Source organism: Colius striatus, chromosome 14 (genome assembly GCF_028858725.1).
Source record: "Colius striatus isolate bColStr4 chromosome 14, bColStr4.1.hap1, whole genome shotgun sequence".
Classification (NCBI taxonomy): domain Eukaryota; kingdom Metazoa; phylum Chordata; class Aves; order Coliiformes; family Coliidae; genus Colius; species Colius striatus.
The window spans coordinates 18,527,459-18,552,863 of NC_084772.1; the positions used below are offsets into that span (position 1 = coordinate 18,527,459).

The following is a 25,405-nucleotide window of genomic DNA, read 5'->3' on the forward strand; positions in this document are numbered from 1 at the left end:
GTTTTAATCCATTTGCTTGGAATAGTTGTTCTGGAATCCAAAATGAAAGATGGTTCAGGTCTGAGATGTACCTCATAACCTTGTCTTTGGCACTATCTAGTAGCCAAGAGTAGACCACCATCACAATGTCACATGTAGCTCCTTAAAACACTAATGATTCTTCTCCTTTAAACCAAGATTTGCTATAAATGATGCTTTTTTCCCTTCTGGAGACTCATATGTTTATAAATCTGCTAAGTGATTTATATTAAGGTTGTTCTTGAAATGAAAAAGATCTAAACAACCAAACCCGAAACACAAAAACCTTTCTAATCCTCTAAGTATTTGGAATGGAAATCTATCTTGGAATCAAACTGAATTGTTTGTGTTAACTAAGAAGTTTCTTAAACACATACATTTGAGAAGATGCTCCTTCATGAACAGATGTACCCTTGTATCTGTTTTTAGACTGAGATAGAGAAGTAATATGATATTTTGTTACTATAAGCCTTGTGGTTGAAAGACATGGAGAAAATGACCTACTTTTTTTATTGAGAAGTAGAACAATTTCAAGGCTTAAAAACCAGAAAAGCCTGGAGAGATAAGGCCAGTTTTGCTTGATAAAATGAAGGATTCACAGACAGCAACTTTGATAGAAGTCACAGTGGACTTATTGGTTTTGTTTGTCTTTTGCATTTTTTAGTTTTGTTTTTAACCTCACATAGATATAAAGATCTTAAGTTAGTGGAAAATGCTCAGTAGGAATCCAATGGGAGTACAAATCCTCCAGCTATTCTCTTGTTATTGTACCTCTGTCTCCAGGCTGGATCAACAATGCTCACTGCATCCTTACTTCCATTCCTCTTGTTAAGATGATTCAGCTGTGCTGCCCTGTACACTTAAACCCCCACTCTCTTTTATTTCAAATCACTTTATTTACTGTGAGAGAAGAGGGCTTTGGTAGAAAGCACTAGAACTACAAGATAATAGAAGTGAGGGTGGGGTGGAGGAAGCTTGCAAACGTATCTCTCTGGGCCTATTTCACAAAAGTATGTCTTAAGTTGTGTGTGGTAGTGACTAACTTGGTCAAAACTGGCAAATGAAGTTTCAGGGACAAGACCATGACTTGTGCTTTTACCATCATGTTACAGGACCTTCAAGATGAACAGGTAGAGACTCTCTCACCTTTTCTGGCTTGGGCCAGGGAAATATTGATTCTTGCCAAACTTTTGGGAGCTTGCCCAAATACAAGATATCTGTTTCTGTGTTAGTGTAAGGTAAAGTAAAGTAAATTCATTTGGTCAGGTGTAACTGACACATGAAAGTACAGGGCAGTGAAAAATCTTTGACCTACAGGTGCAGGTACAACTGGATATGTGTGTGCAGAAGTGAATATGCAAGAAAACAACAAAGGAAATCAGTTAAATTGTGTAATGTTACAGCTGATTAAAATGTTGATGTCTTCCTGCATGCATATGCTGATTTCTGTACTAAAGGAATACACTTCAGTTAGTGAACCCAATATGGAGCCCAGTAACAAAGACAATGGGAAGTGTGATTGATGAAATGGGACAGAAAAGGGCACTATATGTTTATAGTTCTCCTTCAAAAGTGAGTTATACACCAAGGCAATTTTTTTCTAAAACTAATGATTAACTTTATGTTACTAAAATCTAAAACTAATGATTAACTTTACCTTACTAAAAAGTGCACAAAATGATAGATTTATGATCTTCCTCACTACCTCCTCCCTTCATTTGGCAGCATCTTTTAGTCAGTACACTTTAAGTTTAAATATCTACAGCAAAAATAATGCTGATAAAGGGACTTGTTAGTATTTACATGCTTATTTATAGACATTTTTTTCAGAAGAATGTGGATCTTATGCTTTTCTGTAACAGTATATTTTATGGAATAATTGCTTGGGGCAGAATGAAATTAACTGTTCAAATATTTGCTTTTATTTTCTTGCTTTACTTTACAATGCACAGCCTTGCAATCTTTGCCATCACAAAATCCTAAAAGACGGAATTGTTCTTTCTCCAAGATTATAAAAGTCAGATGAAGGGATTTATTTTCCTAGTCATTTCATTTTGTAGGCTAGAGGAAGAGAGGAGCTGAGAATCTTAACCTTCGTGTCCTTGATGTTAAGAGAAGGATTTGCCTTACAAAGAACAGGAATAATTAAGGTTATTTCTCAAAGGGTGAAAGTTTATTTCACTTCCTATTCTTTCTCCTAATAGCTGATATTACTTCAAAACTATCCTGCTATTTTGTAGTCTATAAAAGAAGGCCAAAAATACCTTTTTCTGCAAATTGTATAAAATGAAGCCATCAGGGAAAAAAAGAATTTCTCAAAACCTTTGGTCTTACAGTATGGCAGTGATTCACCCAAATACATGCAAATAGGAGCCAGAGGCAACCTCTTCATAAGTGAGGAGGACCTTTAAACCATAACACTTTGTAAAGCAGGGTTTTAATTTTTTTTCACTATGGTTGCAAAGTGGCTGAGTTAATAAAACAATGGGATGATATAGGGCATTGTGACAGCTGGAAGTCCCCTCCTGTTTTCATCTCTGGCCCACTCCTCTCCTTGTGGATGGGGTACAGTGCTATGCATGCATTTTGGGAGATTTCTGTCCCTTGCTGGAGCTGTCCAAACCTGAGGGAGAAATTAACAGTCCCACTTGGTCAACTGTCTGCAGTTAAAGTTGAAAGTGGGGAAACAGCAGCGTGGAGTCTGAATCTGCTTTGAGATTTAAGGGAATTAAACCTTGAGAGACTGTGCCAAAAACTGTTCGGGGCTCATGGCTGGCTCTTGGAATTGATGAGGGTTTGTGACTCTGCAGCCTTGATGTTATAATTCATTATGAGCTTCTGGTCTTATTCCTACTTCTGTTTTCATAGCTCTTAAGTTTCTTATCCCTCTGTTTTGCCTAAATGGACTCCCAAAGTTCTGTTCTGTTTTCCTGTGTCTTTAAACCGTTATTCGCAGTGTATAAGCAACAGAAGGGAAGCTTTAATATCTTTTTAGCCATTTCTGAAAACTTCCTTGAATAATTTAGTGTTCAGTTGTGATAATACTTCAAGGGAAAAGTGACCTTGGTGTTACTCAGGAATTTCACATACATGTGACCTTGATAGCTGCAGAATCAGTGAAATGTTGCTATAACATATATAATGTCGCCTTAACACAGAGCATGCCTTGTTTCTGAACTTGTACTTTATTTCCTTAGTTTGTGATGAACTCAGGATATAGTGTGCAGTGCTGTATAAAATTGTGCCCTGTGCCTCACTGGAAAAGAACTATAACTCAAAAGTCTCCTGTGTCTTTCATTCATTGGTCTTTGCCAAGACATCTCTCCCCTTTACACATTATTTTCTGTTTGTCATTTACACTTTCTGTATGTATAGCTTACAGAAAACCTCACAATGGAAGAGCACAATAACTAATTGTTATTAGTTATAACTTGGTTGGGAATTTTAGTTTTGCTTCAGTTTTGCAGAATCTGTGATAGAAGTCTACATTCTGTGTAATTCAGAAGCAGTAGATTAAGTCCCATTAATCCACCTGTGTGAAATGGCAAACCAAAATGGGATAAACTCTGATTTAGAGTTCTCCAAGTTCAATTGCTAATGCCTTCAGTGTCCCATCCAATACTGAAATGGACACAGCTGCAGTGCCCCTCAGTTTCTAAACACTATTTAATGAACAAATTTGTTAATAGCCAAGAGAATGAACGTCTATATGTCATGATTAGCAAAATAGCCATTTGTTTGCTTTACCTAAGATGTCAACCTAAGTTGTATCATTAAGTCAGCTTTTATAATGGTGTTGCTGTTAGCTTTTAAATCTGACATCCATAATGAGAAACCACTTTGTTGTGTAAAATTACATTTTACACACACCAGTGCTTATTCTTTGTATTTCATCCTGTTACAGCCTTGCAGTGCTCTAAGAAGCCATAATACAAACTGAATCTGGTCTGGAAAAAAAATGTTATCCAGTAAAAATTTGTCCATTTTCTAAAACCAAAATAACCTCAAAACAGCAAAACCCCTAATTTCTTTTAGATCTGGATAAAAAACTGTGAAATAATGGAAAACTATAAACACAGTGAAGCATTTAATAGTTCTTATGACCCTTTTTTTGGATATTTACCACATTCTGATTAACACCAGTGTTGGATAAGTTTAGGAAAGCTGTATCTAGGATCCCAAAGGACTTGTTGAAATGATTTAGAGAAGAGATTGAGACGAGGCAATGAGAGAAGAGAAAAGCATTCTTTTATTCCAAAGTTTAAAAAATAAACAAGACGTTTCTGTGACATGAAATATCTGTTTGATATGAAAATAAAATACTTGAATTTTAGTTCAGTTTTTTTTTCCAATTATAATATAGAGCCTTAGGTATGGCAAGTAAGGAAGCTTTGCCTTAATAGTTTTATAGAAGCATAAAATTTCCTTTACCCTACTAAGTCCAAATATAAGATCTAAACATGTTGATGCAGGAAAGTCAATATATTTAGTGAAAAAAGTATTATTTTCCTGTTATCTTGATAGATTCTTTATGTCTGATGGCAATAATTTGTTTTCCCCAATAAGTGTCAGGTGTTATGAGTGTTATTGGAATGGAGTTTATTCTAGGACTAGAATGAACAGCACTCTCAAGTAAGAGATAGTTGAGAGGTGTGAGAAAAAACATTTTAATGCCATTCAAAACAGGGTCTGACTCATCAGTGTGTTGTTCATGGCTCCTTGCTGTTTGGAGGACAGAATAGTATAATTTAGTAAAATATTTGCACTACAATGCTTGCAAATTTGGAGGAATGGAATTTGGATTAGGTCAGGATCATTTTTGATCTTATCTCTGTCTGTTTTGGGTTGGTGGTTTTTTTTGTGAATGTGAGCAGCGCTGCTGTATGTGCATAAGGAAAATGGCTTATTTTCTTTGAAGAGTCAATAACATTGTCAGGTATTTATCTAAGTAAACACACAGCAGAATGATTAAGTTGGTGTGAAGCTGAATGCATGAGATACAAATTAATTCTAGCATTGTTTATAATCTGTACCCTACACAAAATACAGAATGTTTAACACAGGGGAAAAGTCCTGAGCTATGTGGAAAATCTCAAAATCCGATAAGACAAATTAGTGGTTATGTAACGAGTTTTGGAAAGAAGCCCTGGTTTGAATTAGTGAAATCATTAGCCAGCATGCCTCCTTAGACTGGGATGGTGTAGCCTGTTTGAAGAATAGCATTTCCAGTGCTTCATAAAGTGCTGAGTAATCGATATGACACTGTGGCCAAAGGAGAAATGTCATCTACCCTGTGTGTCTTACACCTACACTGAAAAACTCTCCATTTTCTCCAACACCTCTGTGCACTGTCAATATGTAATTGTAAAAATGAAGAAAGCTGAGAAAGAGCTTTATGTTAGCACACATATATCAATTCAGCAGAATATTTTCTAACTACAACCTAATCAAAACCCTCTGAGACCAATGCAAAAACCCCTTTGACGCAAGGGATTTGAGCTCAAGTCTACTAGTTACTTCTGACAGTGGGAACAAAAGAACTTACAGTAGGTAAGAGTTAATGTCTTCTTCATGTAAGTAAAAACTTAATATTCAGGTTAACAGATAAAGCCAGATAAAGTCCTGAATTTCCCCTCTTAAAGAAAACAAGTAATCAAGAAAGACAGACTGTTTTTATGACACCAAAGAAGAGGTTTCCTAGAAAGGATATGGAGAAGTCACTAAACTTTAGGCCCTACATAAGAAAAACTCTTATAATGTCATCTGATTAATGACATTAATCATTCCCTGTTTTATTGAATAACCTGTTAATGTTGTATTACACTAGAAAACACGTTACATGGTTAATATGAGTTGTGTTTGCATATGGTATGGGTACAGCTATTTTGATACTGTTTGTTATTAAAAGAATGTGTATAAAATGTAGGGATCTATTTTTAGTTTTATGTTTACACCATGTATTTAAAAACACACAGTAGAAACAATTTACAAAAATAGAGGAGAAAAGTTAAATTACTTCTTCAAGGAGGCATCATCCTATATTTATAGTTTGGTAAACATAACATTAATCAGCTGGAAAATGTTCAGCAAAATATAAAACCGTTATGGGCTCTAGTTCAGAGAAATATATATAGCAAAATATATCTAACTTCCGTACTTCAAAAGGCAGCACAGAGCTGCAGAACCTGTGGGAAAATCAATTTTCTGTGGTATCAGTGGCTTGCACAAAATTTTGCAGTGCACCATCTAGGTTTCTCTCTTTCTTTCTTTCTTTTTTCTTTTTAATTTAACTGATTTACTTCTGCTCCTCTATCTAATATCTGGGCTGCAAAGCATTCAGGTCCATCCTTCAAGTACTGTTTGAAAAGAAAAAAATTCAATCTTGGTGCTACTGAAGGAAGTGACACGAAACACACATTTCTTGCTCCGTTTTGCCTTCATAGGTTATGGCTCAAACCTGCTTTCCATTAAAAATCAGGATGAGGTGATTTGAGAATCTTCACCTACACCAAATGGTCCCAGTAAGATTGTTCACTGGGTAATTCTGTGAGCAACATTCCACGTTGCAGTGTGTGTTTTTTGGAGAGAGAGGAATAATTCCCCAGCTCAGTGACACGTGTGCTGTTCTTTGTACCAAAAAGTAATTATCGGACAGCAGTGATTTGATCAAATCTTCACTGAAGGCAATAGACAGAACCTGCCTACACATATTTGTTCTGCTGAGAGAAGTGGAAAAATGTGTCCCCAATACAGACTTTATGGGCCCCTTTTCTGTGGCAGGATGATTCTTTAAGAATCATCCCTAGAGAATAAGCATGCTATATTCCCTTTGATGTGCTGCCCAGGGAGTTCAAAGAAGAACTTAGACAAAATACATCCTCTTAAAAATGCTTTGTTTATGAATCCTAGTTACAATTACTAATGTAATTTTATGTTGACTTTTCAGATTACATTAGATTTAATTTTAGATTATATTACTACTCCTTAGGCTGGTTTTTGGGTTTTAATTTGTCTGTACCATTATGAAAGTGCATTTCTTACGTAAACTTAACTCTTGAAATAAGCAGTCTGAATATAGCACATAATCTACCCTTATTTCACATGATGATACCTTCTTATTTGGATCTTTTTAGTTGAGCAACTTCTCCATCACTACTGGAGCTTACTGTTTTGAGGAGAGAGGAATGTATTACAGTAAGCGGTGTGGCTTTACTGGCTTGCAAACATTGTTCAATCTTGTGAAGCAAGATCGGGCTCTCTAATGTAAAATGCATTACTGCTGACACTCGGAGATTCAATTATAATCTTTCTCTTCCAGGATACATCTTCTGAAAAAGTGATGGGAAAAAGTAAACTGTTGAAAGTTTGAAAGAATGGTGAATTACCATTTTGCAACTTTCAATATTCTGTAGCTCCGTCTTTTTCTGCCTGTTCCTCCTTCTGATCTGTGTTGAACTGCAGGGTAGACAGGCCAATTGACTGCTGGCACGTGCATCAGATGCACTGGGTATAAAAGGACGTTTCAACAATAAAGGTGCAAATGTAAACTCACAAGTAGCTTTAGAGATTTTGAGATGAATATGTGATCTTCAGTCACCTTAATATTGAGGTGGAAAACTTCATATTTACCTTGCCACTTGAAATTGAAGCAGATGCAGTGAAACTCACGGGTGAAAACCTATAAACAAAATACAGTGAGAGAACTGAAGAACAAGTGCCCCTAGGACTTACTTAACATTAGGGGATTTGGTGATGAACTGTCTCTTTGTCCTTAAGTTTCATCACTTTTTTTTTCTGTCAGATAAGATTTGTAGGAACAGTAGTGAGGGCTTCCCACTGTGCACATGCCTGAGCTCCAGGTGCTGGAGAAGAATAGGGACTTCTGGCCAGCAGTGGCCTGACAGGATGCAAAAATACTTTGTCTAAAGAGATTTACAGCTCCAGATGGCAGAGTACTCCCTCCTGCGTGGAGGGAATCAACTCATGAGCCAAGGGCTGAACCTATTGTTTAGAAGGACTATTGCTGGCCATCCTCCTTGTTGGGCTCTGGGGATGTGGTCTGTTCTGCTACCCCTCTAAGTGCTGGGTATATAGTTAAAGGACACTTTGAGCAGCAACCAGCAGGGACTGTTAGCAAGAGGCCTACTGACTGAAGCACAGGTAGCACCTTTATAAATAGCAGAGAGACGATTGATGTCAAAGAACTCTTGTCTGTCTTTCGTATTTTGGTAATGGCTTTGGCAATGAAAATAGCTGAAATAATGCCACAGAAACATCCATTGAAGCAAGATATAGCTGTGTCTACACTAGAGCTTTTGTCAGTATGGAAATGTCAGAAAACATTATATTCAGAGCACAAATTGCAAATATAGAACTGACAAAGTAAATTTTGAACTGTGTACTCAAGTGTAATGCTTGAAATGTATTCCAAATTGGCAAGTTGCAACCAATCATGGAACAGAATCAGTGCTCCAAAAAAGTGACAGAGCCAATGTTGAAATCTGAATAATTGCAACTACATTTTCATAGTAATTTAAATGGAAGAAGCATTGGCAGAAATTCATGAATAATTTACATATAAGAATTTAGCAGTCGGTGGTGAATAGAAAAATAAATGGCAAATCCAATAAATAAATGATTATTCTGAATTATTTGCTCTCCTCTGATGTTTGCAAAGTGTCTGTTTTAGGCTTTCTTAAAATACTCGGTTTGAACTCCTACTTCTCAGGTAAATACTGTCTTAAAGAATATCAGAAATCTGCCAGGGAAAAAGAAAGCTGGAAAACCCACAAACATCACACTGTGAATCTGTAACATAGGTTGTTTTATGAGGGATGCATATAAAAACACCTTATCTGCCCTGCAGCAACTGCAATTGAAAAATCTGTAGCCTTAATGAGAAATGTTAGCTGATATCTATGTGATGATGAGTTACACACTGCATCAGGTTTTAATTAATTATGTATAAGGTTTTAAGATATAGGGAGGAAGTAACATCTGCAAACAGAAATCCCCACTTCCCTTCTACACCTTTGGGGATATGATATTGTTTTAATAAGAAAGGAATTAATTTACACAGCGTGAGTATTTGTTTCCATGTAGAATGGATAATAGGTCTGTGTAAAAAGAAAAGCAAGAGAATAATTGTTCATCTGGTCTTCCTCACACAAGACAAAAACCACTGAACAGTTTGACTGTCTGGAAGATTGTGACTTTTTATGGGTCACTGATATTTTTGTACTTTTCGTAAGTCTCTTTAATCTCCTTGCTTGTTTTAAAATATTGACATTCTATTTCTACTATGAATCTTAAGTAGCATTATGTGTTAGTTTATTGGGGTAAGGCCTCATAATGTACCTTACAGACCTATAAAAACAATTGCTTTGGCCCAGAAATTCTTTTGAATTTGAAAAGTTGGGTTTTCTTTTTTGTGTATTGGGTTTTGTTTTCCTTGTTCAAATTAAACATAAAAATAATTGTGTACTTAATTATATATCTAATAGTATATATATTATAGATATAATAGTGTTATATATATAATTAGGATGTTATTTTTTCTGACCTAGAGTGAAAAATCCTGTTTGCAACAATTAGTAGAAGCAGAATTTCTCTGGGAGCTCAGCAATAGGAGCACTCATTTTGGTTGCACTTACTCTGCATAGAATCAACCACTTTTGTCCCATAGCCTAGGAAAGAAAACACTAACTCAAATGACCTGTAGAACTTTCTGAACATACAAATTCCTTTTCTGTTTGTCTACTACTCATAACATTGTATCACATTATGGAATCTAATCACTGGTTCTTGATTTTTCCAGTTGATGTTATTATGTCTTTTATCATTTGTGCTACTTGGGGAAGAACTGGTGCCTGTTAAGAGGCTGGTTCATGATGTACAAATGATGTCTAGCTGAGAGTAAAAATAGAGCTATGATATTTGAAGCTTCTTTGAGGCATTTTTATTCCTTTCTTAATGACAATTAAGTGCATTAGGTCAAGTTTCCAAACATTAGTGTCAAGTTACTGTCCGTATTCAATGTTTGGATGCTCATGTTGCTATTACTGAATTTTAAACATCCTTATTTAATCCTAAATACTACTTTGAGCATCTCTGGCTAACATTTTCAACGCTTTATAGATATGCTTGCCCTTAAGATGAACTTCCCAGGTGATTTTTTTGGCTATGTCTGATTTCTATAGGTCATAGTATGCATTTTTAGCAAATTCATTTTCAATACCATGAGCCAAAACTCATTTCAGTTGCAAATAAAAGCTGATGGCTTCTGTACAAGGAGACAATGAAATAAATTTAATGTCCCTCTGCCTATGAAAAGCTTTGCAGTTTCTGAGAATGACAATCAATGTAACACTGTCTATTGTCAAATGATGCTTTCAGGTGGAAGTTAACTTTCTGGACCTGTTTTACAAGGACTAATCAACTGTCTCTGCAGTTCCAGGTTTCTTCCCAGGCATACATTGATGCTTGTGTCAAAATGACTGCTGTTGTTCTGAGGTTCACATAACTTTGTGTAGTGTGCTGTTCTATATGAATACAGCCCCACAGACCTATGGCCATTTGGCAAGTCACTGCAGTGGACAGAGCCAGCCAGAGTTCTTGCACTGACACTTGCACTGACTGATTGACCTCAAATGAGCAATTTACAGTTATGGAACCTGCAATTCTCAATATGTTAAATCAGGATAAAAGATGTTTTGTTTTTTTTTTTCCCCTACAACTATAAAGGAACGTGTTCTAGATACTTTAAAATAAAAAGCGAGAGAAATGAGAAGTCTCTTTCTAGAAGAGCAAGCAAATGTAACAGTAATATTCCTGTGGTGGTTTGGAAAACTTGAGGAGCAACGTAAGTTCTGGAAACGACTCTGCAAGGCTAACCAAGTTGAGCAGTATAACTTACTGTCTGTTACTTTATAGGAGCCTTCTATGGATAGACAGTGCCAGGAGAAGTGCTGATGGAAGGCAGGCATGTCTATTGTTAAGTCACCCTAGGAGATATACTTCCTTGAAGAACTGAGCACATTCTTGGTGATTGCCTGGTCATGTGCTCCCAAGATGCAAGCCATGTGATGTAGCTTAGAGACTGAGCATGCAAACACTATGAAGGCTTGATCTGCAAAGACAGGAGAAAAAGTGGATTGAATGTAAAATCTATGGTTTTTTTCTTGACTGCATGTTGTGATTGGCCAGGTAACTACATTTCACCAAGCCAGGGCTGCTGAGCTCTAATTGCTTCTGCAAGAAAATGTTCTCATATGTCTGGGTTGGGATATATCAAAGAAAACTGTTTGATGTGTAGGAAATGGATAGTAGGACTGTGTTGTTTAAGGCAGCTCAGGACCAAGTCTATCTCTGTAGTTTAGTATTCTGTGTAAGCTTCCATAGTGAAGAATGTATTCATTCTAGTCCTGTCCCTGACAGAATTTCAAAACATTAGTGGACATCTCTTTGAGTTGTAATGAAATCTAGTTTTGTTTAGCCTTGAGCTTTGTGAGGAAACTTCAATAAAGAGGTTTGCAGGACAATGGTCTTGGAGGTGATGATGAAGAATTTACTTTTGCAAAATAATGTGAGATGAGCAACTTTAAAGTCTGATGGTAGTGTTACACCTATATCACTCAACATTGAAACACATAACAGACACTGCCTATACAATAATGTGTATCATCAGTTTCAAGACACTGGGAGTTTATAATAATAGAGTATTTATGCAAAACAGTGAAGGGAGAGAGAAGAGGAGGGAGGGAATGAAAGTCGTCTAGCAGGCTGAATACACAAAGCCTTTGGTACTTAAAAACTCATCTCTTTTAGTTAACATTCATTGATGCGAGTTCTAGTCTATTGTTAAATGACTCTAGTGAATAATTGCATCCATCACTTTGAAATGTTTAAGACAAGCGTGAAGTTGTAAACCCAATCTTTTGTACTGGAATCATCTCCAAAGTTGCATAGTGGAAACCATGTTGACACTACAGTTTGATTACATTCTCGGCGTCTGCAGGGCTCTCAGCATGTTCTCAGAATCGCTTCTGTGCATTGTATTTACATGCATTATGTAACCATTCTTGTTTTCCTGAGAACCATAAGAAAGTGTATGGCATTTCTATATTTTCATTTCCTTAGCATTTGTCATCTTCTGAATGTGACCCATCTGTTGATGAGTGAATGGCAACTGTTTATTCCAGAATAAAGAATGTGCTAAAATGCAAACACAGTCTACAGAAGCACTGAGTTAAATGGAATTAATGTCGAAGTAATTTAAACTTCAAACTACTGAGTTAACTTACTAGTTAACTGAGTTTATAATAATTTCTTGCTAAATGCTTGCTAGACAGGAGAGCTGATGATCTTATATTTGTTGCTGGGTGATGAATTCTGATAACCCTTCTGTTTCTAAATCTATAAGTATCTCATTTGCGCTCTCTGATATAGCATAGTTCTTTATTTACACCTCAGTTCCTGGAGATAACTACTACAAAGTTGCTAAGCAGCCATGTGTATAAATATATAACATTGTGTCGCTTAAACTTTCTGCAAATCGCATTTACCAAATGAAGTCTGTTTGTCATTATTGTAGCCATTAGCAAGGTGCAACACAAATGAGGTATATCCATGTACAGAAGGATGGTGCTGCATTTGTCACAAGAGACTAATGCTTTGGAAGGGGACATGAGCTGGAAAAATGCACGGATTTAGTGGTTGAGTTTTTTTAATGGGTTTATAACCAGAAGCAAAGTAAAGATTGACTGATTATTATCATACCTCTTTAAACTTCATAAGCATTGTAATCATTATAGTTATTCTAATGTGAAAGAAAAGAGACAGTTATTCAAACAGATATGCTAAGGTTTCTGCATTCTAATAAAATCAGGTGATAGTGTAGCAAATTTGTGTCATTAATCCTCAGTATAGTCATCAGAGCATTTGCAACTAATGATACCTATACCAAGTCTAGGGAGACAGAAAGGGGAGGAAGAGGAGTATCATGCTTTTTACATCTCTTTGACATGGAAAAATGAAAACAAATATTAAGTTTGAGAAAATAAATTGAGTGGACATAGATTTGCCACTGAATGATTGGCAAATTTTGTTGAATTGGCAACACAAGGTGATGGTTTGTGGAATTCACATAGCTTAGGGATAGCTGTAATTTATTACATCTAAGGGAGCAGTTGGTAATAAAATTTTAGGTATATATTGACAACGAGGTTAGTATTGTAATTTTGTGTGGTAGGAGACCATATTGTCTGATCTATCTCCAGTGTGCTCACCAGATGAAAATAGATGTGATCCTAATAAGAAATATAGAAATAAAATAAAACTATATAACTTTAAAGAAATATTATCTACATGGGCAGTCTAATATCTTGATTCTCCACATTAGAGATGTTCTGTTTTCATTTTCCATCTAATGCTTTTTACTACAAAGAGTCCCAGTTGTGGGTGTTCATATCCAGGATGTTGACTCAGATAGCTTTTCATTGCACTCTTTTGTTGAATATAGAGTTTAATACAAGGAAAAATTCTATTCATCAGTTACAGCTTTCTGCAGAAACTGTCAGCTCTGGAGCTGACCCTGAAGGTGACAAAAAGACTTGGATGTGGTGCTGATCTCAGCCTTAGCTTATGGTTTCATTGTTGCACACAATGCTGGTAGCATTATGTACACAGTGCTAAATGAAAGTGGGTATCCACCTTTGGAAATCAACAAGCAGATGAATGGCACTATCAGTCATACTGTATGTTTGAAACGTAGGTTGTGTTACCTAGGTTTGCACTGTTGTTTGCTTCATATGCAGTGTTACTTGCTTAAATGTGAGCACATGCAACAATGCCACCTGTTTAAGTAGCAAGTGTGAATAGCAGTGTCACCTGGCTCAATAAACAAACACTATTGGCTGTACTTGTTACCTGTTTGTTTTTGTCATTGTTTCTTAGTTGTTAAAAAGCTGCAGAAACTTCAGTAGCCTGATGTTCTTTCCTTGGTTTATCTATGTAAACAAATTTCAGGTTGCTTATAAGTGATCCTGACTGACAGAATATACTTTCCCTCAGGTCAATTCTTTTGTGGAAGATGCCAAAGCTTGTCTTTCTTTAAAGCATAAAAGCCTGTGTTTGATGTGAATAGAGAGTGTTCTGGGAACGACTGTGCAGAGCAAGATTACATGGTGCAATTTTAATTACATTGTTCTCAGCAGTGCTACTTTTCTGATCTTAGTGTGAGAGTCAAAATTCAAACCAAGGTTATTCGGTTCTATAACAGTTAGTGAAGCTCTTATATTGTTTGAAAGAGATGATGATAAGTTTAGCAAGTTTAAAATCCAGCAGAGTTTTGTGTGGTGTCTTCTCGTTTATCTTGGAAGTTTTGTACTTCAGCAGATGGCAATTAAGTAGTTGGTTTTTCCATGGTTTATAGAATGATTTATGTGTTGGAATTGCCTTGATACTTGAGTAAAACAAGAGCTTATCTGCCAACTAATTTTGAAAATTTATATGCAATTTAGATATTTGAAGGCATTCTGAAAAGCTATTCAGAAATTGTGTCTGAGGGCTGTATTTTAATATCCCAAGTCTTAGACTGAGGGCTGAAAACGAGAATGAGTTTTGTGTATTTCTCAGATATATCTGCAAAAAACCAACTTTCAATGGAAGTCTCTTAAAAAAAAGGTTGAGAGAATTCACTTGAGAGAGTTTGGTAAAAAGCACTAAAAGAAATTGTTATTTCTCTGTCAGGTTCATTGACAGAGAAGATGAGAAGGCAAAAGATTTCCCCTGGAAAAAGGAGGAACTTTGTTTCAGTTTTTCACTGGGAAAGTTGAACAATCCACTGAATAAATGGATTGAGCAGATTTTCAGGCATAACATTACTCATTCAGCAGCTGGGAAAACAGGCCAGCAACCTACAGTATCCATTTTGAAAGGAAAATATTACACAGGGGATTTATTACTCACTCTCATTTCCTTTTATGTATTGTAAAAGATGCGTCATTCCCTATTTCTGAAACAAACTCCTACTATTGGAAATTAGTTGCACATGGCACATCCCCTTTCTGAAAAAACAAGTATATAGGGTTTGAGTGACTGCCATGGATTTGGTACAGGACAAAGGATATTTTTTTTTAAAGAAGAGTAATGTCTTCTTCCATCCCCCAGTGATTGAGTTCTGTGAGTAAACGGCCTGAGCTGACTGTTGACAGAAGCTTTTGCCATTGAAAAAATAATTAAAAAAGTAAACAAGATGTTATGACAGATCACATTAAGACATGACAGATCACTGTAATTATAGCAAGCTGCCCTTGAAGACAAGCAGTTTTAATTGTGAACTTGAGGGGAAAAAAGTCCCCATGACCCATGGCTGATTGTGTAGTTAACTGAAAACCCTTACTAAATAAATTTGTGGCTTTGGAGGCATTTTAAACACATACTGGCATAAATAAGGTACTTTTTGTGCTTGTTGCACTGTAGTTATTTCCTGTGAATGATTGCCTGTTGTTACTTTTTGACATGGGCTGGTAGCAATTTGTTTACATAGTTAAATCTCCTGGGACATTGTTTCTTCTCCTGAATACAACCTCAACTGATTAGTTTTCAATAAATTACATATATCACGAAATTTGGTTTCAGTAGCACTTAGGGTGATTGCTCAAAGATCAGATGTGTGCTTGTGCAGAAGCCAAGAAAATTCATGGTCAGTAGTATATTGCCACTTCATGCTCTATTCAGACAGCATTCAAAGGAAATAATCCATTATATCCCACTGGGAATTCTTGTACAAACTCAAGCCTTCTCTCTCATTTCTCCTCTATAGGATACAATCAATTTCATATCGACAAACTTCTCATAGCAATTTGCAGAGCCACAACATATTGAATACATTTCAATGTCTTTGATTCTGTCTGCTTGTGTCTCTGACTCAGCCAGTGAAGATTTTGAAAGAATGTAAAGTTAATTCCATCCTATGTTCTCCTGGGGTTCTTAGCAAAATGTTATGTAAATCTGCTAAAATGGAATAATATTGATCATTTGTATTGCAATGGGGAAAAATCCTTCATTGAAGCTAACGACGCTAGCAAAGTTAAAAAGAGTCTTTACTGCATATTGCTTCTGGGCTTCAGGTCATTTAGGCTCTTCAGAAGCAAGGCAGTGTTGACAGTGAAATGTCATCTTCCTCCACGGATGCAACAGTAGCTCCACAAATGCAGTATCAGTTTGTATCCTCTGCATTTACAAAAGCGAGGGTAGCTCCATTTAAACTGAGCTCTGTGTTGTGCTCAGAAGATCAATGACAGTGATATAACATTTAAAGTTTTGACTTTTTAAAAGACACTCGCTGCCATCACTTTTTTGTTGAAATAATAATCTTTCACTGGGGCTTTCAGCAGAGGCTGCAATGTTACCATGCCTCAATGTAGTCTCTGACCTAAAAGATCAGTCAATAAAGAGTCTGTATTGTACTGAGTCAGTCAAGACAACTTCTGGCTGAAAACAACTCATTACACTTGATTAGATATTTTGCCCTAATTGAGACAACAAACAGCAAAACCAGTTTGGTTTTGTAGATAAGAGTGTGCAAGGACATAATCTATTTACAATTTGTTCTTCCACAGATATCAGATACAGATGTGTGTTTGTATTAAGCAATTCTTGCAATATTTTGAAGATCATTGTGTTGCTGGTCATGTCGCTGCAGTTTTTGACTATTTGGATGCTAAATAAGTCATCATTATAATTTACTTCATGGGTACATAAAGAAATTATATAGATACAAAAGAATCATAAACATGCAGAGGGAGATAATAACCTACTAGTGCTTGTTCAATTTTCTTTTTAAGAATAATTCTATAGCAGTTCTGTTGCAGACCTAGAATTTAGCACTGAACTGTTTAAAAAACCATCAAAAAGATTGTCATAAATTTGTTCATTTTCTAAAATATTCAGAAAGATTTTTTTTATGTGTAAAGAAATATTTTAGTCGTGCTTGGAGCTTCTCTAAGCCACCAATCCATCATTTCTAGAGTACTTTTAGATATAAAATAACCTCATTTCTTTAAGGAACAACCTGACTTCACTGATAACAGTGTCTTGTCTGGATCTTAGTCTGCCCTCAAGAGTGTCATGGGGCAGCATTGTTCTCTCTATTCTTTTTAATTCTGTTGTTCAGATATTCTTGCAGATAAACAGCGGAAATAAACATGCCGTGGGCTCCTTGACAGAACTCATGTTCCAGAAATGATATTGAAGGCATCTCAAAGAAAGCAAGAGAAGCTATTTCTCTTAATAGACAATATTGTATGCTTGAAAAGCAATATTTCTTTCATTTCTCAGCTGCCTGTGTCATTAGCTGTTGTAACAATTTCCCTTTCTGTTCTTGGATGGATTTAGGTTGTCCAAATATGTTGGTTCCAGGTAGATTTCATTCTCCCCGCACTGACAGGATAATTCATCTCTTGAAGACTCATAATGCTTTGCATTTCTGTTAGTTTTGGGCTGCTGAGTGACACCCCTTGCCAGAGCCAGGCAGTATGAAGAACACTGTCACGTGAGGGCCTGTTACCATCTCCTTAATTACTGCTACTTTAATTCAGCGTCAATATTTATTGCTACAAGAGCTTTGCTAGGTCACCATACCTCATGAATTTTCATATACAGCAGCACTCAGAAGCACTTCCATTTGCCTCAACCATCAAAATTCTCCCTTGATAGTTAATGAAGCTCAGCTTTGCCAGTTTCTCTCTGTCTTCTCTTTTGCTAATATTGAGCAGGGAAGGTTGGAAAGTTAAGTTGCCTTTGTGCAGCTGTAATGTAGTTTTCTTGTAGTTTTCTTGCATCTCTAGACCTCTCAAAGCTACAACTTGTGACTTGTGGTTTCAGGATGATCTAAAGGGACTTGTTAAAAAGGATAAGAAAAAATGCAGAGGATAATGTTCACTTCATGCTGTAATTCCCACCAATTTGAACAAGGCTAGGTTGTTTTTACAAAAAGAATATTAATCTTCTTTGGCAGAGCAATTGATTCTGTGTTTTTGTGTGTATTTTCAATGCAAAATTTCCTCACTGAGGAGTAATTTTTTGGTAGCTATCATTAACATAAAAATACAAATACTTGGACATAGACATCCAGAGTAAGTTTTTTGTATGCTTGTAGATCGATATCTATATTTAACTATTCAAAATCCCTTTGCAATGATTTTGTCAGAGAGAAAATGACAGATTCTTTATTTATGTTTGAAACAAATTAGATGTCTGAGAATTAAACTTGGAAAAAAGTCACTTTAAAAGAGGGATATATCAGCCTAATACATGCTTTTGTATATAAGAAATCTATTTCAGCTTATTTTCTTTTTTATAGTTTACAAGAAACCCAACTGCTAACCTTTTCAATGTTTTAAAATGATGTGCTTTAAACATCTGTGGTTCATTATCATAAATATCACAGTTGTGCAGAAACCTCCCATATGTGGTATGTCATAACAGTGAGAGTGGGAGGCACTGAAGTGATGAATCCCAGGAATTTATAATATCTTGCTGAGATCTATAAAGGGTAATATTTCCAATCACAACTTCAGTTTCCCATCACTGTAGTAATGGACTTGTGATCTTGGGCAAGAATCCTTTTTCCAACAAGCCCTTTGATCACAATAACATCAAAGTGATTAAAACCTTGAGGTGCATGCAGGTATAATAAATACCACTTGATGGACAAAAATACTCTGTACAATTCACATGTGAATGTGCCTTCTTACAGAAAAGAGTGAAAGTCTAACACAGGAGGCTGAGAAATGAACAGAGGGTGATGAGTGACGTACATGTTGTTTTTCATTGAGAGATGGTTGGCAGTGTTTTCATTTTGCTCGTATGGAGTTTTGGAGCCTGTCTCATAGCATGTGGCATATTAAGCACAATAAAGATGTTCTTTTGGCAGCTGGAGCATGAATAGGAACATCAAGAGAGTCATATATGCATCAATAAGTGAAGAACTCGGTTTTCATGTAAATAAATATTAGATCATTATTTTAACTGCCTATTGAGTTCTTGACAATGAGACACAACCAGTAGCCATGTCTGGTGTAGCATTACCAAAATTTCAGTTTACTACAGTTAAATGGTTACTATTATGAATTTTTTGTACTTCTGTAGCACCTTGAGCATCAAACACTAATGATTTTGTTGCAAATGCTGTACCAACACAAAGCAGTCTTTGCTCTGAAGAGCTCACAATCTAGTTAAACTCCTTAAGCTCTAAAACCAAGTGAGCATGCAGGAGGACATGTGAGGTTTTAGTGTGTGTGGCCACTCTCATCAGGCTGCCATTTGTCCAATCTCTTGTAATGCAGCCTGGGTAGTATGAGTAGTGTCAATTATCTGTTTCACTGCTTTCCACACACCTCATGTCTCTGACAGTTGCATGAACATAATAAACATCATCATACGTCATAAGAATCACACATCATCATGGTTACCAAGCAATGCTTATAATATTGGGAGACCACCTTTTCATTTTAGGCAGACTTACAGATGGTTTGATCTCTTCTCTCTGTGAACCTTGTCAAACTCCTTAGAACACACACACTATCCATCCAAATGACACAGGTTTTGCTAACTGCTTTTCTTTTTTTGGTATGTGGGGATTGTTTAAATACAAATCTGAAAATATCTTATTGGAAGAAGTCTTTGTAATGGGGTGTTTTATTTCTGAAAAGAAACATCCATACCTTCTTGAAACCTGGCACTTCTGACCATTTAAGAAACTTCTCAATGGAACAGTTTGAGCTATTTTCTGCTTTCTTACATCTACTTGCTCATCTTGTACTCAGTTCCGTGCCCAAATTTCTTTCAGTCTTTGGAGAGAGCTCGGTGTCCAGGACCTAGCTAGATGAGTGAACTGTGTAGTAAGACACAGTGGTTACTTCACTGTATTTCTTTAGGATTTTTTTTTTACTGAATGAACCTGGTATCTCTAGGCCTAATATAGACCTGAAAGGACAGGGAAATTACTTGAACGTAGAACTTTTATGGATGGGAAAGACTTTAAGGTGCTATCTAGTACATCTTTGATTTGAAGCAGGGTCAGGTACTGAAAATGGTCTGGAGTGATTATGAATGAAGCTGATATTTGATTAACCTCATGTTAAAACCCTGCAATGTCCTCAGCACCTTGTTTCAATGGTCAGCTGGAAAGTTTTCTTCAATATCCATCTGAACTTCCTCATAACTGATATCCACAAAACCCTGTGTAGTTTCTCATCACACTGCTTAGTACTTGAAGGACCTGAGGAAGGATTAATTCATCACTCTTTATAGTTTTTACGCAAAGAATTGTACACAGACTTTGTGTACAAAGCAAATTTTCTTCACCAGAGAATAAGAACCAAAAATCCTATTTGCTCTATATTTAGTGGGCTGTGTTCTTTTATTTGGACCATCAGCAATGTCTAAGTTTGAGATAGGTGTAATGCCACAGGTGGGACAGCTGATGAAGCTGAAACTGGATCTGTTTTGTGTGCCTGGCAGGGCAAGAAAGTGTGGTCAGTGCCAGGGCTGATACCTTAGGCTATGTAGCTACTACTCAGTCTGGTACAGGCAGCTTAAGTACTCTAAGTTTTGCATGTCTGCATTGGCTTTTCCCCAGAAGCCACATGAGTTTAAGGAAGCAAACATAACTAGTGCAGGGCTTTGTGAGAATGAGTGGGAATGCAATGCAATCTTGTGCCATGTTCCCTGGTCATCTTGGTTCAGGAGACATCATCATTTTGGTCAAGTTCACATTTGCACCTAACTTCAGACTAAGGATTTTATCTAAGGCAAGACTGCAGTTCTCTTCAACTCTCATAACAATTGCCTTCAGTTTCATCTCTGTTGGCCCTTGGTCCAAATAATCTTCAATGTTCTCTATCCTTATGATCGCTTCATCTCCTTCCACCTACTTCTAATTTCTCTCCTACATATCAGTACTTGTCAGAGCCTTTTCATTTTCTTTCCCTCTCCTTGCTATTAACCTCGTCAAACACTCTTGTTTCTGTGGTAGAATTGGGAATTGAAAGCATCAGTGCTTTTGGATGAGATTATGGTAAGAAAATAGCGTTTTACTTTCATGCAATTCAGCTTGTGCCCTTGTTGGAAAAAGTTGCAGGGTTTCATAAAGCAAGGTCAATAGATGAGCAAAATATAAAAGGTCTAAAAGTGTCAAATTCATAACTTCAGGGGAACATAGAGTATAGATGTAAGTACTTCTCCTGATTCCATGTGTTGAATCTGCACGTGGTCTTTGGACTTCTGCAATACATGCAGATGGCAGTAATGCAGGAATCTCAAGGTTTTTGAATGCCAAGCAGCAATGTAGGAGCAGTGTACTCCCAGCCAGCTTTACCCCACAATATGGCTTCTTTTTGAATGTGACCTGTAGTGTTTGATTGGATGATACTATATTTCTGAGCTATGATATTTAAGCAATTACTTTATCACAGTTTTGTTAGATTTTTTTTAATACTTTTGACTTCTCAACAAAATTAATTTCTCAGAAAGTGATACCAAGTGTTTCCAGTTGTAGGCTATTTAATAGACAGTAGATCACCAGCAGTTTTTGATGGAGAGGCATGTCTTTATTCAATATAACAAGTTATCTTCTTAAGACCCTGTTTAACACTTGGGTTTTTGGTTTGGGTTTTGTTTCTCTTTTAAAGGAAGGAAAATAATAAGTTGAAAGAGGATCTACTTGTAATTTATCAGGGCTGCAACCTATACAGTGATTAGTATAGAGAATTTCCACTTCCCACATTTGTGGTGACAGGAAAATTTTGTCTTTTTCGTGAGTTGACAGCTTTTAGGAGATTGCATTGAATCTGTTAAAATGCCTGTCATATCACTAACATAAACTGCAATGGGTGGTTTTCCACCAGGGAGGCCTTGCTGACAGAGAGCCTTCCATCAAAATCCTACTGTGAGCACACGACCTGTTCTGTGAGCAGTTCTTGGCCTCGGGGAGTAGTGTGGAGACCAGCACAATCTGAGCACTGCAAAATCATTTCAAACTGCTGCTGCTTCCAATTTCTGTGTTTCCTCCACCTCCTGTCTGCTTCTGCTGCAATGTCAGACTTTGCAAGCAGGGGTCTGTGACGTGACAGACCAAGATAGGTTTGTCTGGAGGGACTGGAGTATCTGAGGGGAAAGAGCTTTTTGTTTCTATTCTATTTATAATCTCTATTGCTTTCAGCAAAATTCAGTGAAATGGCAAAATAGACTGAAGAAATTCTGGTTTGTTATCCCACTGTGAATCCAAGGATAGTTCTCTTGCCCTCAAGTAAAGCAGAAGAAATGAGAGCAGATTTTAGTTAAAAGTATGTAAGCAAGCCTAAAACTCGTACAGAAGCAGATCCTTCAGGTGCTGGGGTAATTTTTATGCAGAAGACTGTGATGACTGTAGAGTTTTGGACTTCTCTCAGTAAGAGGTTAGTCAGGTGCAAATTCATAGGATCACAACTCCATTCTTTCTAAACCACTCCTAATGCCTTTGTTGATGTAGTGGGTACTGGTGGCAGGGGCCACGGGGCCTCTGTGAGGAGAGGGGGCAACCCCGTGCCAGACACAAGTGGTTCCAGGTGGTTCCACAGGTGCCTCAGCCCAGGGCACAGCTGAGCCCATCAGAGAGGCAGGTGGTGCCTCTGTGGAAGTGTCTAAGAAAGGGGCCAAACACTGCCTGGGAGTGAGGGGAAGAGTGAGAGAGAACAGCATGAACCCCAGGGATGGGGGAGGAGGAGATGAAAGAGGAGGAAGGGCTTCAGGGATCCCTGCGCCCCTGCAGGACCCCACACGGAAGCAGGTGAGTTTGTCCCGAGGGAAGCTGCAGCCGGGGTGGAACTCACTTTGGGCAGGTGAAAAGTGCGAGGAGGGAAGAGCTGCAGAGAGGAGCTGCAGGGTACTGATCATAACCCCCTGTTCCCCATCCCCCTGTGTTGCCCAGGGAGAGGAGGCAGAGTTGCTGGGAATGGAGGAGTGAAGCTGAGCCTGGGGAAAGAGGGTGACGGAGCAGTGGTGGGGTGTGGTGTGGTGAGGAGGGACAGTCTGGTTTTATTGTTGTCTTTTTCTCACCATCCAAATCTATTTTAATTGGCAATAAATTCATTTACCCTGATTTCAAATCTGCTTTGCCAGTGATGGTAATTGGTAAGTGATCTCCATACTCTGATTTTGACTTGTGAGCTTTTTCATCGTATTTTCTCCCTCTGTTCTGTTGAGGAGGAGGAGAAAGAGTGGCTGGGTGAGCATATGGATACAGCCCAAGGTCAACTCAGCACTGTCGATTTAACAAATAATGTCCCATGTCTCATGTTCTGTACCTTATTCCAAAGTTTGGACATTTGATTATTTTGCTTTTGGTTAGTTTTTAATTTATCCTTTCTCATCAGAAAATGGAGTTGTATGGAAATTCAGGAACTATTAAAAGTTCCTTCTTCCTGGTAGTGATTCTATTTTGGGATACAAGCCCAGTGAATGCTCAATGAGATCTGGCAACCCTGTCTTCAAGTTGATACGTTTGGAAATAGATACAAAATTTGATGAAGAGATCTTCTATGTAACTTCTCAGGACTGTTGTGTGGCCATTCACTAAAAGATTCTGTCCTTTAAGACCAGTTATAGGGATTACATAGTCAGGAAAAGCTTAGCTATTGACCAGGCTGTAAGAGAATCTGGGATGATTTTTTTTTTTTCCTTTAAAAACAGTGACCCAATAAAAAAAAGTAAATACAGTGAATTTAATTATGCAAAGTGCTATATTTTCGGTAAAATTACATTATCTTTGATCTTCTGTTGTCTGTATCCATTCCTGTAGTTATTTCTGAAAGTGTAATGCAGTTTTTAAAGATCCAATAGATATGAAATGTAAAATCAAAGTAGTGAGAGTATACAGATAAGTGGAAAGTCTACAGCAGCAGTAATTCAGGGAGCATGTGGGGGACACAGAACAGATTGAAAAGAAAACAAACCAACCTTCTCATGCAAACATATTGTTCAGAGACATCAAAACCTGGAAAATTTGCTTAGAAATTGCAAGATTTCTTATTCATAGAGCTGGTAGTTACATCACTGTTTTTTTCCAGTATTTTGTGTAAAATGAATCTGCTGGACTTGGAGAAGGAGCTTGAGTCTCAAAATTTTGTACTTTAGAGACATTTTTCTCATTATGCCAACCTTCCCAAACATTTTAATTTTTCCATATGCAGTGAAACAAGATTATTGACAGCTACTGTTTAAGTTCTCATAATCTTTAATTTACTGATAGTGCAGCTCATGAACTGTATCACAATCCTGGCAGTTAGTAGTTATGTTTTTCTCTTATGTGACACTTCTGCAGTAGGAACTGAGGTTGAACATTTTGCAAACAATCAATTCCAAGCATAAAGATTTTCTAACTATCTGAAACCACTTTGCCAGAAGAAGAGCCTTTAGAGATCTCAGGTTATGATGAGGATAACGAGGTCTCTGCTGCTACTGGCCACTTTGTAGAACTAAGTGTGCATTTTGTGCATTTGATCCGAGTGATCACACAATATTCATGTCCAAAGTGTTTTGTTTACCTCCTACCTTCCCAATTAGCATGGTCAAAATCTCTTATCTTTCTGAAAGTGCGTATTCATATAATTTCTCTGAATTATAGTCACACAAACAATAAAGCTTCTTTGAAAGTTTTTCCCTTTAGATTTGGAGATATTTCTTCCCGAGATCTGTACATAAGCCAATAACGTAGAGATGTTTGAAGTCTGTATTCCAAAATGGATACTTATAATTGTGTTTCTTCTTTTTTCCCCCCAGTGAAATTTGATGACTGCAAGGGGAATAACAAATTGAACTTCGAAGTTTCTAACCCAGACTTTAAGGTGGAACGTGATGGGTCTTTAGTTGCGCTAAAGAATGTATCAGAAGCTGGCAGAGCCTTGTTTGTCCACGCGCGGTCTGAGCATGCTGAGGATATGGCAGAAATTTTGATTGTTGGAGCAAATGAAAAACATGGTGCATTAAAGGTAAGATAAATACAAAAGACAAGGAGGAAAGTGCTGAGGAAATGCTGCTAGATATTCACATGTGTCATCTAGGACTGTAAGCAGTTTTAGTATGTTAACATAGATCAAAATTGGTCTTCAGATACTGCCATAATGTTTTAGGACTTAGTTAACTTAAAATACAAGTCTTCCAGGTTTTGAGAGATGTATTTATTACATTTTTCATGTAAATGCTAAACAATCATAAAGAATTTATTCAAATGAAAGAGCCAATGTATCAAAATTAGCTGGTTGTTCTGGTGTACATTGCACCAGACAACCACAGTTTGGCTGCCACTGAAAATGGAAAACCATAGTCTAAATACCTTATTTAGAAC

The 25,405-nt window shown here is 37.0% G+C and overlaps 1 protein-coding gene across 2 annotated transcripts in view; it reads left to right on the forward strand.

Annotated features, from left to right (window-relative positions):
* Positions 1-25,405, forward strand: part of CDH13 (cadherin 13) — a 454,402-nt gene that overhangs the window by 131,556 nt on the left and 297,441 nt on the right. For both annotated transcript variants that reach the window (XM_062007637.1, XM_062007636.1), the window contains exon 3: positions 24,841-25,049. In XM_062007637.1, coding sequence (XP_061863621.1) covers positions 24,841-25,049 — 209 coding nt within the window. The remainder of the gene's footprint in view (positions 1-24,840; positions 25,050-25,405) is intronic.